Source organism: Anoplopoma fimbria, chromosome 14 (assembly GCF_027596085.1).
Source record: "Anoplopoma fimbria isolate UVic2021 breed Golden Eagle Sablefish chromosome 14, Afim_UVic_2022, whole genome shotgun sequence".
Classification (NCBI taxonomy): Eukaryota; Metazoa; Chordata; class Actinopteri; order Perciformes; family Anoplopomatidae; genus Anoplopoma; species Anoplopoma fimbria.
Genome location: NC_072462.1, coordinates 13,666,119 through 13,680,260, shown reverse-complemented (window position 1 = coordinate 13,680,260; position 14,142 = coordinate 13,666,119). Strand labels below are relative to the sequence as shown.

Genomic DNA, 14,142 nt, shown 5'->3' with positions numbered 1-14,142 from the left:
CCCCCGCGGTGGAAGCTTCATGAGGTCAACTCTCCGCAGGTCTGCCAGTTGGCCAAAAAACGCCTCTGTATCCCTGTCACCAGCACCCCATGCTGAGGGGGTGTTTAACACTTGTGGCAATATTGTGATTTGACATACAGTAGGTTAGCGCTGAAATCAGATGGAGTGAACAGTTGTGTTTTTCTGGCACATGATCTTAACGGTGATTGACAGGGCCAATTTGCTTCATTTAAAAGCAAGTTGGAAATGCCAGTTTATTTTTCTGGTGTATGTTTATGGACACAGGGTGTGAAAAAGGTTTATTTGGCACTGAAGTGTTTGTTCCAGCTTGTAGTGCATCATTGGAAAGTGAACGCGGCGAACCCTATTTTACTGACAGCTCATGTTAAGACTATATTACATAAGTAGTGTACAGCAGTGTGCATTATGTCTTATTTTATGGTATTTAGATTGTTTTTATATATACTCTCAACAATTAAAAAAGCTGCTTAGAACAGAGAGTGTAAATTATTTTTCTATGCTTTTATCACAATTGGAACTGTCAAACAATGGTGCAGTTTCTCTAAAACGATAAAGTATAAGATTCATAGGGTTGAAAAGACCATTTTGTCTCCAATATATTTAAAACAATACATTTTACCTATAAAATATATTTTTTATATACCATTATATTGAAGATATTTGCATAAAAAGGTAATAATCAAATAGCATTGTTTTATTTTATTAAAGCCATGTGACCACCCCAGATGCCAGATTACTGCAGGGACCCAAACACCCCGAAGCTACAGTGCAGAGCAGAGTGTGAGGCTGGATTATGGCCTGAGGGCACAGGGGTGGTTTGTGATCTCTTTGCCACCTTATAGGGATTACATATTAGAATTTGATATGGACAGCCACAGGCAACCAGTGGAGGGAGAGTTAGAGGGGGCCATCAGAGGAGGCTTACATGGGCCGTCTTTGAATAAAATATTCCATCATTACTAAAACCTGAACAACAACAATAAAAACAATTGCTTCCCAAGATGAATCAGAGGTTCAACGGTCTGAGTATCATTTGGAGTTGCGTGGTTTCTGAATTATGCCTGTGTCATTGGATTTATTTCCCTACTCTATCAAAAGATATTGTGTACTATATAATCTCTGAGCTGTTATAAGGACAAACCATCATTCAAGCCAAAAGACTTCACAACAACTATTTTGTGCATAACCTCTCAGATCGGTAGTAAAATCCAGATTTAGCGTGCAAGAAAAAAAAAACAGAGCGAAATAAAACTCTTCAGTATTAAATTATGTAAGAACAGAGGACAGGACAAGATTAATATCTGCCTTTGAACTTTGGGTCCACAGAAATATGCCCTGGAGGCTCAAAAGCCACTAAATCCAGTGGCCTGTGGTCTGTTGCCTGAGGTGATACACTTTTCAATAAACCCACGTTTAAAAAATAAAAAAAAAACTGACATAAGAACTAAATGCTGAAAACACTGAATATCAGATGGTACACTTACCACAGGCTGCAACAGTGATGCATAGAAGAAGCGCAAACCGCCCCATGTGACCTTCCATCTCTGTTTAGTTTATGGTCGAAAGTGTTGCTAGAAGCGGAGTCTGGGTCTCTGGGGTATGAAGCTACTCGGGCAGAGGCTGAAGAGTCCTCGTCTGGATGCAGAGCAGCAGTGACTGTGGCAGGGGGAAGAGCAGACAATTCCAGTCTTTAACAGGCAGAAAGGTCAGGTGACAAAAAAAAGAGGATGGGAATCGATGAGGAAATGTGAGGGTTGATAAGTTGTGTAAGCAAATCTGTCTTCTGTTATCCAACACACATATATTCCCTGATTCGGATCAGCCCCACATGTGGGGAGACGTTTTGATAAATGAACATGAGTATAAAAAGTGCAGTTTACCATCAATAAAGTATTTTTATTAGTTTCACGCAACTAAATAATTGAGAACACACGGGGCATTGGTCATTTATACAACCTATTCAGTACTGACAGTGGAGGAAATGTTGCTTAAATGTTTTAAATTCCTTCAGTGAGATGACAGGATTTCCCCCCCCTGAGACAATTCCACAATAATTCTGTTGCCCTTCCTGGTGCACAATGAGGGTCTGAACCCAAGGGTTATCTGGTGGTCACTAACTTCTGGCCCACTGTTTCAGGAAGCACTACTGCATCGCTTTCTTTAAATAATATCACAATGCCGGGATCAGATAAGAAGGAGACTGCTCTTGTTATATAATTCATATAGAGGGAAAGGAAGAGCCTGTGTAAACTGTTTATGCACCTCCAAAGGAAAACAGTCGCGTTATTTCCCTGCACTTCTGACTGCAAGAAAAACTGTCTTTAACGAGCAACATCATTATCAAAAGTGTCCTTTACAGAACCATAAATGGGCTTTTTACTGGGGAAACAAAGTTTGAGACCACCAATATACACTGATAAACTACTAAGGATGGAAATAATGAGGCAAAACAGTCCTATGAAAGTAGATCCTTACATACGACGACCACCCTTTGTGGTCAAAACTGCTTGTTTTCACAAATGTAACATTAAGCACTTCCTACTGTTATTTAACGTAAGCATCGGCAAATTATTCCATAACAAACAGACAGAACACGGACGGCTTAATTGCTGCCTTCTAGGCTACCGCGGAAAGAAAATAGACCGCACATCCCTGTGGGAATAAAAGAAAGTTAGAACAAAGTTATGAAACCGCAAAACTTACTTTTCAGGTAGGTTGGCTTTCTTGAATAAAGTATGCTTTGTAATCCACGGACGAGGATGTGGCCGATGTAACGATGTCAGGACTTTCCAAACTTTGAGCCTCCTGGGCGGTGCGGATTTACTTTTGTACCCCTCCCACCACCGGCCTTTTTTCTTTTCTTGTTCCTACCAGCATTAGCGCTGCTGCCCCCCCTGTCATAGTACTGTGTTATATGGTCAAAGCAGAGTCTGTAAAACATAGGTCTAAATCTCTGGTCTAAAAAGGTCTAAAAGGGATTATTGTGATTTTGTAGCACTGCATTTTAATTTGATATTTAATATTAACTTAGGTTCCTTCACTCTTCAGCTACAGTCTTTATCTAGGTAAGCCAGTGTAGACTTTCACAACACATTTTTTTTTCTGACAGCTTTTCCTTTTCTTTTCACAGAAACACTGTCCATGTTCAGCTCTCAAGGTGATGTACCTAAAAAAAACTGCAAAAAAACCCCATTAATTTACCCTTATCAAAATGCATTTTAACACCTCTTTGTGTCCTGTTGGGCAACACACAATGTGCTGCTTCAAAATCAATCTCAAAGACTAGTAACTATGGTGATGAGCTGCTGCCTTATTGCAGATGTCTTTTGGGGTCACACTTCCCAGAGATCCAAACAGTGTGCACCGCTTGTGATCTTTCCTAGTACGTCCAATAGTGAAAATGCAAAAAAAAAAAAAGTCTTTCATCAGTGGGCCATAGGCTCTGTTACCTCATTCTGCGATAGATGGTGACTTTACAGACAGTTATTTAAATGAAGATCTTTGAGATTATTACTTTGAAATGTGCTCAATTTGAAATTCAGAGCTGACGGAGCTAACATTGTTTTACCTGAGGGGTAATCGGAGGGCAGGTATTATGCTTCCACAACGAAACTGTGAGGACAATGGAGTATGTCATACAACCCACTTTTAAAAACCCCAACTGTCCCTTTAAAGCTAAAATTGTGCCCCAGAATGATGATCATGATGATGGATTAAAATAATATTTTTACTGGTTTTCACTGAAGACATTTTCACAAAGCAAATAGTTTGTTTGCCAAACTGGACCAACGTTAGTATTTTTAGGGTGGATACAATTTGACCACAAAGGACATGACATTCAAGGGAAATATGAGTCATAACATTTTAATTTAGCATCCATGTTCCAACAGAACATAAGTCATTATTAGTCATATCCTAACATTGTTGCCTCATTTGGGTTTTGTTTTTTTATTCCTCTTACCTGAAGTGAGAGGAAATGCCCAAATTGTGTAAAGTTGTGGTTGGGCTATAGTTAAAACAAAAACAGCTAAAAGAAATACAATATAAAAGGGAATACACACTGTGAGTGGGATGTTCTCACAGATACAAAGATTAAGTTGTTAAATACATTATATTTTACAATGAGTCGCATTTTAATGAGCAACAATTAGGTCCTTATGGAACCGTAAACAAATCTTTCATATAAGACCCATCACACTCACACACGTTTTCAGTTATTCTGATTAGACCTGTATCCATTTATTACAACAAAAAATTTAGATCTTTATTATTGGTTGATTTATCCTGATAAAACTTGAGAACACGCTATAGTTTCTCTTGAAGGAACAGCATGTTATATACAGTACCGCACGGCACTAGTACTTTGTGAGGAAAAATAGAGTGGAACAAAGAGTAGACATAACATCCTTTCTGAACTGAACAGACTCAGAGGAGTCATCATCCCGTCAAATCAACTCTCCACACAAAGTCTATTGGCAGAACCAAGGAGTGACAGAGAAGAAAAAACAAACGTATGGACTACACTTCAACAATGCCACAGAAGCATTTAGAATAATAACAAAACTGCTGTAGCACACCGAATGTATCAAACAGCAACTCTGTTACCCCACTCTCTCCATCAACTTCCATTCTATGTTGAGTAAAAAAAGAAAGTCAGGTTATTTCAGTTACATTTGTTCCTAATCCTGATATTTGAAGGGAAAAACAAGTTGAAAGGAGTGTTTGAAGTCTCCTTTACTATATATGGAATTTGTAATTCAGGAAAAAGCTGTCTCTGGACATCACAGGAACAACGTGCAGATGCAGGACAAAAGAAAAAGAGCTTGTTACAGATTTAGTGAAATATGGTAAATAAGGAAAGGGGCAAAAGCATTGTCACAGCTAGTGTCATGGCTCTGATTCAAACTCTTTATTGGTATCGTCAACCAGGACATGTGAAACCTCACAAACAAAGCAATATTTTTTTTATGTAGCAGACATATAAAAAGATATCCAGTGTTTTAATACCCACTTTAATTAAGCACTAAACTGCTTTAATTTAAGCAAATAATTCACATGTACAGGATACTGTAAAAACAATATATCCGCCACAATCAGTTTAAATTGATCTTAATGGGCACTCGAACTGTAGACACTTAACAGGGCTCATCTAGTTAATCCATGATCGCATATCATGAGTGCTTAAGGACTAATTGGACTAATTTGCATGTTAGAGCGCTACAATCCCATGGTGCATGCAACAGTTATATATATATATAGAGAGAGAGTTTCCTGAGACTACTTGATATTCTGCTTATTGACTCTGTGAACTTGCCTCGACCTCATTCCTTCAGGCAGCAGGAACAAAGAAATGCACATGGGATACTATGCTAAGTAGAGACAAATTGCACTGCTTGTTACTTAAATGAATGCAGTCCTCTAATGGTCGACATGACTTGTATTATGTTGCGGAGGCATATGTCACATTTGGCATTCATTCAAGGTATTCAAGGTACTTCTTCACATCTGAGGCTGACACTTCTGCAGTAGCACTCTCCTTCACTGGCTTCCCTTTTTATCAGAGCCTACCCTCGACTCTCCACCTCCTCCCCCCACCCCACCCCCACCCATGAGTAGTGTTTCAATAACAGGAAACAATCGGCCATCGTCTTTCATCGCAGGTTGACGTTGGTTCCCGCACGGTGCCACTGGGTCTCTGTGGTGCCAGCCAGCCAGCCCTCCTCAGTCTATAGGGGGAGGGGAGAGAATAAAGTGTATGCCCCTGCTTACTCGTTTCCTTATCGTCCTCCAAGGGGGGTGATCTGACGCATTAACTTGCAGCGGTAATATCCGAGACTGAACCTGGATGAACAGAGGCCTGTCAGCATGACAAAGTCACTTATGTCTACAGTTTTATAAGGCAGCTAATTGACAGGGCCTCAGAAACAGCCCTTCCCGCATGTAACTAAAAGCAGCTCGCATTCTGTTAAGTGAGAGGTCCTGGTTCATTTTACATTGGAGCCGCGACGCTGCATGTAATTGTCTGTGACAGTCTAGAAAGGGATTATTTTCTCAGCAAGCCAGTTATGTTTCAAGCTGTGAATGTCCCCACATCACCCCTTGGATGGATAACTCACTGGTAGCCCGGATGAATCAAACGAGAGACTGCATAACAAGGCTACATTTAGACTACCAGCCTTTCTTACTCATATAAATATTTAGCTTTATTTAGGCACGCTCCTTTTACAGCAGAAACAAAAAGAATCATGTATGCATGCATATATTGTGTAACCATAAAACTTTTTTTTTTTTTAGCTGCCTCGTGCCACAGTGCATTTTCCATTACTATTATACCAACCTTTTTATTATATATTATGCTGGTTTGTGATATTCATGGCTGCACAGTACTGTCTTTGTAATTATTAATAATTGTAAATCTGTATTGAAAGCCTCTACCAGAAAAAATATTTACCTTAGCAAATTTGCTAAGGTAAATATTTTAAAGATTGAACCATTAACTCTGAAGGTAGATGAAAAAAAAAGATTTTGTTGACACCTATCTACATGTGATGAATAAGAAAAAGTTGATTGAATGTGGGCTTTGTTACCATATGGGTCCTATGAGTTAGACATCTGGTCGATTATTCCTTTACAAAAGGTTTATGCATTGATTTTCTACTATTTTTGAAAGAGTCTCGTTCCTTTATTGTTCCTGAATTATTCCTTTGCATTTCTGCTTTATTTTGATTTAATGATTCCTAGATGAGTATACGGTTTGAGATGAGAATTGTATAACAAATTGAAAATGGTGTAGCCCAGTGCTGTCCACCTCAACAAATCTTACACATACTGTAGGAGCTTTAACTAACTTGTCACTTGTCTTGATTGCTCCTATGTTCTGTACTTTGCAGTTCAAGAGCTCATCTTCAAAACTAAATGCAGTATAAGATAACATACTGTAGGTTGTGATCCCTGAACTGCAGGACTTAGTTCAGTCCACACTCAGTGACACGTTCGCTCATGGTTTTTCCGCTCTCCCCCACATTGGCAGACATGTGTCTCTTTCTTTCTCTGTCTGCTACGTGACCACCATCTCCTTTCTTCCCCTTTGTTTTGTACCTTTATGAGGTAAATGCAGCATTCCTAGCATTCAAGCGGCATCCTCCATGGCTTTATGAAAGTGCTCACAGACGCCTTTTCTTGATTGACTTTCCGATGGACACATCCTGTCCCCGCTTCAGAAGCCGTCTTCCTCTTCCTCATCCCCACAGCGCAGTCATGATCAGAGCTCTCCTTGGAGGTTTCTCCGGATACCTGCTACAGTGTTTGCCTGGCCAACTGGAAGCGTGTATGTTTGTGTGTTAGTGTGTGAGGAAGACATGTTGGTCATCATGGGCTCAAAGAAAAAGTTATACTAACAGTAGTGAACTGTGGCTGGAGCAGCGTGTCCTGCATCCTGCTGTGTCTACATTCTCCGGCACCTTGACGTGTTGTCTGACTAGCAAAGCTTTTTTCCTTTTGAGCCATGATGCGTGTGTGTACGTGTTAGTCCAGGATTACGCTTACAATCAGTCTGCTTACAGTCAAGTGGTGAAGTAATATAGATTGCATGTCAATTGCATCTTTTAAAAACACAGTTGCAGCAAATAAACTAATTCAAATATCATTGTTTTTCCATATACTTTAATTTTCTTTATTTCTTTTTTACATATACCACTTTATACACTACCATGTTACATGTGTGCAACTTGATGAAAATATATATATTTCTGTGCTTTAAACAAAGTTGTAAATGGATTAATAGAAAATAATGTATGATGTCCATGGTGGTTGAGAAAAGTAATTTAAAAGTTATGTGAATGTACTTGTATACAGAGTTTCACCAGTCAGCCCACAGTGGGTGATCTCTGCTATTGTTTAATGGCACAATCATAGAGGACTCTATTATTTCCCCAAGAACTCTGGACTCTGGAAATAAGATGAGATAAGAAGTGCAGGTTCGCCCCAGAGTGTGAGCATGGTGCTTTGAAGGTTAGGAGATGGTCCACACCTCCTGTATACAGTACACTTTTGGATTCATCGACATACGTATTTAGCACAGAACAGAATCAATAATTATAGAAAGACACAAATTAATTTTCCGATGCTGCTTTAAACAGATTCCTTTTTAGAATTTGTAGATTCCTACTGCTAGAGTCTAAGCAGAGTTAAGGCATCTTTGATCTTTAACGGCCTTCAGTTTTTTTTTTTTTTTTTTTTCCAAGAACAGTGGTTAGGGTATTAAATTAGTTCATGTTATGTCCATATGAAACTTCTACTGATAAAATAAAAAAATAAAACAACAACAACCAGACACAGCTCATCCAGTTATGTTGCTTTACTTCAGTGCATCAATAGCCTTGGAGACTTGGCTGAAGACCTCATCGACTGGGAGCTCAGAGTCCACCTAGGAGAAAGAGAATACATGTTAGATTTCACAAACAACTCACTTACTATTATATAAAATGTTCCCTATCATACAGTTGCACGCACCTTCCTGACAATGCCGCGGCTCTCGTAGAAGGTGATGACGGGCTCAGTTGCTTTGTAATACAGGTCCAGGCGCTTCTTGATGGTCTCCTCGTTGTCATCAGAGCGGCCGCTGGTCTCACCGCGCTTCATAAGCCTCTTGACCATCGTCTCGCCTTTTGCATCGACGTACAGCAGCAGGCAGGGTTTGCCAATCTGGGATCAAAGATAGTTTGCTCGTTTAAGTTTTTTTTCATTGTTCTGCCAGGGATGAATTATAGAACTAAACCTCCTGCCCTCTCCCGGACCTACCTTCTTCTCAAACTCCTCGCCCTGCTTTACTTCACGGGGGTAGCCATCAATAAGGTAGCCCTTGGATACATCAGCCTTGGCGATCATGGCGTCCTTAATCATGTCTAAGACCGTGTCCTGAAAACAGACCCGATGCATTATGGTCGACCTTCGCAATAATATGGCTCTTCTGATAGGAAAATACACTCAGTTGCTAGTTTATTATACTGACAGATTCTAGTCTCCCCATTAATATCAATGAGGGTGGGCTAAATAACAACAGCACCTCCCTGTATAATACAGTTAAACAGCACCACAACTTACATCCTCCAAAATTATCATAAATCAAGTTGATTAATAACTTCTTTCAACAAAAACTTTACATTATGAACTTTGTTAAGGTAATGCAGGAGTGTTGTATGAGATCATATCTCCCACTCTCTCACCAGGGGCACCAGCTCTCCCTTCTGCATGATGGCCTGGAGCTGCTTGCCCCTCTCAGAGCCAGAAGCCACCTCAGCACGGAGCAGATCCCCCGACGACAGGTGGGTGTAGCCGTACTTTGCTACTACCTTTTCACACTGGGTGCCCTTTCCAGAGCCAGGCCCACCTGAAGAAGACAGACAAAAAGCATGGGTATAGCACAAAGGAGACGGCTGTGTTTTTTTATAGCAGTATTTAAGTGTGTTTTGTTGCTAAATTAGACAAAATTCCGCATGAATGTACTCACCCACAACAAAGATGATCTTTGCATCTTTAATTTTGTCTGAAATGAGCAGAAACAAAAAAAATATGAAGTCCGTACATGTGATATGGCAAAGTTTTCAAAAAAAAACAATAGACACAAAAAAGTGAACTTCACAAAAGATTTTTGGAACAAACCATCTGGACAGTCAAGCGTGGAAGACCGGCCTTCAGTTGAATCAGCACAACACATACTTCCCATTTTTAGTTTAAACACAGTGTCTCCTGGTCCACTAGCCTGTTATCACTATGCTAGGTGGTAGGTGGTTTAGGTTTGTGCTATTACTCAAACAATGTTGCTATGGCAACTGTTGTCACCTGATAATGTTTTTTTTTTTAGTCAGGTATAACTGTTCACAGGGAACAGAGAAAGTATGAGTTATAAAATCAACAAAAGTGCATAAAATGAAAAGAAACAACAAACTTTTGATTTGTTCTTAACTCTATTGTATGATATGTGTGTGTACGGATATAGCTATATCATTATATAATTATTGTAATTACACAGTGTTATTAATTAAATGCAATATTATAACAATATTTTTAAAATGAAAAGGAATACCACATATAAGTACAGTGTCATAAAATGCAAAATGTAAAAATGCAAGACCTCCAGTGTGATCTCATAAACCACCATAAGATGGCAGTAGAGTCTAAGAGAACACAACAAGACTGCTTCTGAATTATTTCCACTCAGTGCAACATTAATCATCATCAATCAGTCTCCTACATGATATATTAATTACCTGCCATTGTGTTGGGTTAGATGAGTATTTTTTTCTTCAACTAAAAGACAGAAAAGGACAAAGAAAAGCAAATAAGTTCACAGCAGCAGATATGTTTTAAAGACAGACAGACTTATAGAATGTATACTTTATTTAGAGAGTCCATTGCTGTATGGATGTACAAACATTCTGTAATTTGTGAAAACCTTTGGGTCTATGTAACAAAGTCAGAAAGGCAAGTGACACTTTCTTTATTATGTTTTCATCATTTCATGCTTTATCAAATATCAACTTTGGACTCTCCAAATCAATTGCTTCCTATTGTAAATCCCAATACTATGTTTAAAACATTCTTTATTTTCACTGTGAATATGTTGTACCACGTCATACATACAATAACAAAAGAGACCCACTTTCAGTTTCAAATGTTTTAACCCACTGTGCTCCGCTTCCACCTTTCATACTCACAAAAACATCTGCAGAAGTAGCTGGTAAAAGTGTTGGTAATGGGTTTTTTTGGTGTTCCCCTATGCATTTATCCAAATACTTCAAAGATGAGTAATTGGAGTCGTGAGTAATGGTTTTATTAATAGAGACTTAACGACGGGGCCTCACTTAACTTATATAGAGCACAGTTATACTAGGGAGCTTTTTCAATGTATCTCATCGCTGATATGGTGTGGTCCCTCAACATTTGGTTGAGACAGGAAATTACTATTAATTATATGCCAACAGTACTGAATATATCTAAAGAAGACAACGGCCGTGTGGTTTCCTGCTTACGCTTCTCTTCTAGCTGACTCAAAGAGAAAAATGAGGAAGGAGGAGACCAAGGGAGTCACTGGTGCTGGCATGTGTAAATAGATAACTTCACCAAATGCTTGCCTGTGTCATGTGCCTCGGGTAGATAATGAGTGTGTTTGAAAGAACCAACTTTAAATAACTCTTTAAATGTTTGGCTCAACAGGTGGTGCCTGTATGCCAAAAGAAGCATCAAGTTTAGCCGCTGCCTGCACTGACTATCGAGAAGTTCTAAAGGCTAAATTTGTTGAAGCCTTGATTGAAATTCTTTTTTTTATCTTCAGTACAGCTAATTCTGTTTGAATGTCAAAATATGCCACCTGTAAATTTGCAGCATATGGATTATATACTAGGCCTAGCTATATTATCTGTATCAATTATTATGTTACAGGAATATTCAACTTTTCGTACACACTCACACACACATGTGCAGTACGTTCATCAAGTAAGCTGAGAAGTTGCTGGTCTGAGTTTTGTGAAACCAGATTTGTGACAGTTGGGGTAAAGGACTGACTTCTTAGGTTACGTGGTCCAGCTTGGATTTAAATATCCTGGCATGGTGACCCGGGAGGAAAGAACATACTGCACACATTTATTATTACAAATATATATATTTATAGGTGAAGCATTAAACATTTTGAGTATTATCGTGGGATTTTAGACTTTATTCTCTAAACCTTGGTGGGTTATTCTACACCCTGCATAATCTTTTTAGCCCTACTTTACAATAGATTTGAATCTGGAGCAAGATATTAGATAAGATTAAACAAGACTTGCATTTGACCTGTTGACAATGTGGCTGTTTGCTCACTGCCACATGCCCACTATTTAAACAAATCTGTCACATGCCAGCTTTAAGGAATGTATGTTATCAGAAAGGTGAGTTATTTTATTGCAGCTAGACTGCAGCAGACCCAGGTTTCCTGGTTCACCATTAAGATGTACTCTAGTCGATTATTAAACCAAATGCTACCAGCTTGCTCTCTGATTACAGCAAATTCCCTCAGCACCGTTGCTGCTGCTTCTCAGGTGTCCAGATTTATGGAAGTGGCCTTTAACCCTGTCGTCCATGTAAATGTCACTTGGAGGCTGGCATCTGAGTCAGCACAGAGCCTGTTTGGGAATCCCACCCTGGCCTATTATGGTACCATCTTGAGGGTCCCCTGCTTCTTTGGCAAGTGAGAAGTGTTCTGGTTCTAATAGGGTGCAAACAGTATTACATGGCTCTCGGTGTGTGTCTTCATCATTTTGTGGACAAAGTGAATGTGCTTTAGGATTAGATCTATATTGTTTCCCTTGACATTTATGAATCTCTTACAACTGCATAAATAATGTGGTATCATGTGACTGAGTGCGCTGTTAACGCAGAATGAAAGCTGATATATGGAGAGACGTCTGAACACGTGCTTTTTGTAATTCTTCCCTTGAATTGAAATGTAGAGATCCTGGACTCACCACAACCCCCACCCCCCTATTAGTCACCTGTCCCACCCTCATGTCTTATTACTGTTTTTTAACATTTGGCCCTGCTAAAAAAAGACTCAGCTGTTAAGGGACAGCGTGTCGACCATTCTCAAAAAGCACATGGGGATGAACCTTTCACTGACTGCCCGTAGAAGCAACAGGAGTGGAAACAAAAGTACAGAGCACATGATCTATTAGTGCATTCACTCTGTGTGCCGTTACTAAGCCACTCTACAAATTCATTTAGAGTGCTGTTCCTTTAAGGGGGAACAGGGGACCCTTTGACGTCAGTGCAGTGGGAGATATTCCATTATGTTTGTGAAATGATGGAGCGAGCTAATGTCAGTGTTAGCTGTGGCTGTTGTGGATGTGTTAAGTGTTCCAAATTGCAAGCTTAGGCTCACTTTAATGTGTGCCGTCTACTGACAAGAATCAATAGCACTCAGACCCCTAATCAGTTGTTAATGACCGTTACTGGGGGCTATAACATTGGCAGTGGAATTAAAAAGGCGGGCTGTGCATGAAAACAGCCTTAAATGGGTGTAGGTGGAGGATAACGGTTGCATTTTTATTGGAGTGAAGGCAAACCATCTGCAATGAAATGTCTGGAGGAAAGATTCATTGATGGTAATAATTATGACATGCATTGAATGCCATCAATGTCAATGACACAGAGGAGCTTCATGTCTTTGCACTATATGCAGACATGCCTGATATTCAGACAATGTCAACCATTCAAACCAGCATGGCTAACCAAAGATTCTCGAGAAACCAGATGACAGTTCACCATTTCAGTCTGTTATTTTTTTCAATTTCCATGCCATCAAACCGACCTGCCCACACTATTTATCTCTGACATCTCCATATTTGTCACTCCCTCTGACAGTCAGAACCACTCCCTGTCATTCCATGCTTCCTCTATGGAGCCTTTGTCCTCTGTACTGACCTCTCTGTCGCGCTGTGGCTCTAGATCCCAGTGCAAAGGGCTGCCGTCCCTGGATCCCAGTGTGTGTGTGGGGGTGTGTGTGTGTGTGTGTCTGCACAGTTCCTACTGCACGGCAGCCCTCCCTCCCCTTGCTATGCCTTTTTATAGCTCAGCTGAGCCTGATCAGCGGGCGTTGCATTCTGGGTAAGAGGGAGGAAGCGCAGACCAAAGGAGAGTGGATGTGAGAGAGGAAGGGAGGGAGGGAAAGGATGATGGACAAGAGGAGGCAGGAGTGAAATTAGAGGCAGAGTGGAGAGCTGTGGAGGAATGCATCACTGTAAGATATTAAATTAGACTATTTTGTGCACATTATTTTATATTTAACATTTCATGCTTCCAAACACTTTATTATTCGGGCCCAGCAGAATATTGTAAAGGGGAAATATTATATACAACATGGCACGTATTTTGTTGTCGTAATAATTATTCCAGGTGTCATTAGTTACTGTGATTTCAGAATGTATTATTAAAATGATGAGAGAGTTGAGATAAGTTAGACTTAATATGAGGGACTGCATCTTCAGGCAGAAAAAGTAAAGTGTCAATATAACAATGAAAAGGCTGAATAAATATCTTTGAGTTTTAATCAAGGTGATGCAATCAAACTGGAAGTAAACCAACATG

General features: G+C 39.7%; 2 protein-coding genes across 4 annotated transcripts in view; both read right to left on the bottom strand.

Annotated features, from left to right (window-relative positions):
- eng (endoglin) overlaps positions 1–2,813 on the bottom strand; it is a 37,415-nt gene extending 34,602 nt beyond the window's left edge. For both annotated transcript variants that reach the window (XM_054612490.1, XM_054612491.1), the window contains exons 1-2: positions 2,725–2,813; positions 1,506–1,677 (exon numbers count right to left, since the gene is read on the bottom strand). In XM_054612490.1, coding sequence (XP_054468465.1) covers positions 1,506–1,563 — 58 coding nt within the window. In that variant the 5' untranslated portion in view covers positions 1,564–1,677; positions 2,725–2,813. The remainder of the gene's footprint in view (positions 1–1,505; positions 1,678–2,724) is intronic.
- Positions 2,814–7,687: 4,874 nt separating this feature from the next.
- ak1 (adenylate kinase 1) lies at positions 7,688–13,589 on the bottom strand. Of its 2 annotated transcripts, none has more exons than XM_054612751.1 (7): positions 13,480–13,589; positions 10,290–10,329; positions 9,530–9,565; positions 9,246–9,409; positions 8,821–8,937; positions 8,533–8,724; positions 7,688–8,446 (listed from the first exon to the last, which is right to left on the bottom strand). In XM_054612751.1, the coding sequence occupies exons 2-7, from the start codon at positions 10,294–10,296 to the stop codon at positions 8,378–8,380; spliced, it is 585 nt and encodes a 194-aa protein (XP_054468726.1). In that variant the 5' UTR covers positions 10,297–10,329; positions 13,480–13,589; the 3' UTR covers positions 7,688–8,377. The 2 variants fall into 2 exon arrangements, with proteins under 2 accessions (XP_054468726.1, XP_054468727.1); XM_054612752.1 differs by lacking the exon at positions 13,480–13,589 and adding an exon at positions 10,737–10,966.
- Positions 13,590–14,142: the final 553 nt, after the last annotated feature.

Coding starts and splice junctions, on each gene's coding strand:
- ak1 (XM_054612751.1), bottom strand. Junction 8,938..9,245: donor AGGGAGAGCTGGTGCCCCTG/GTGAGAGAGTGG, acceptor GTCTGTTTTCAG/GACACGGTCTTAGACATGAT. Junction 8,725..8,820: donor GCGAGGAGTTTGAGAAGAAG/GTAGGTCCGGGA, acceptor CTTTGATCCCAG/ATTGGCAAACCCTGCCTGCT.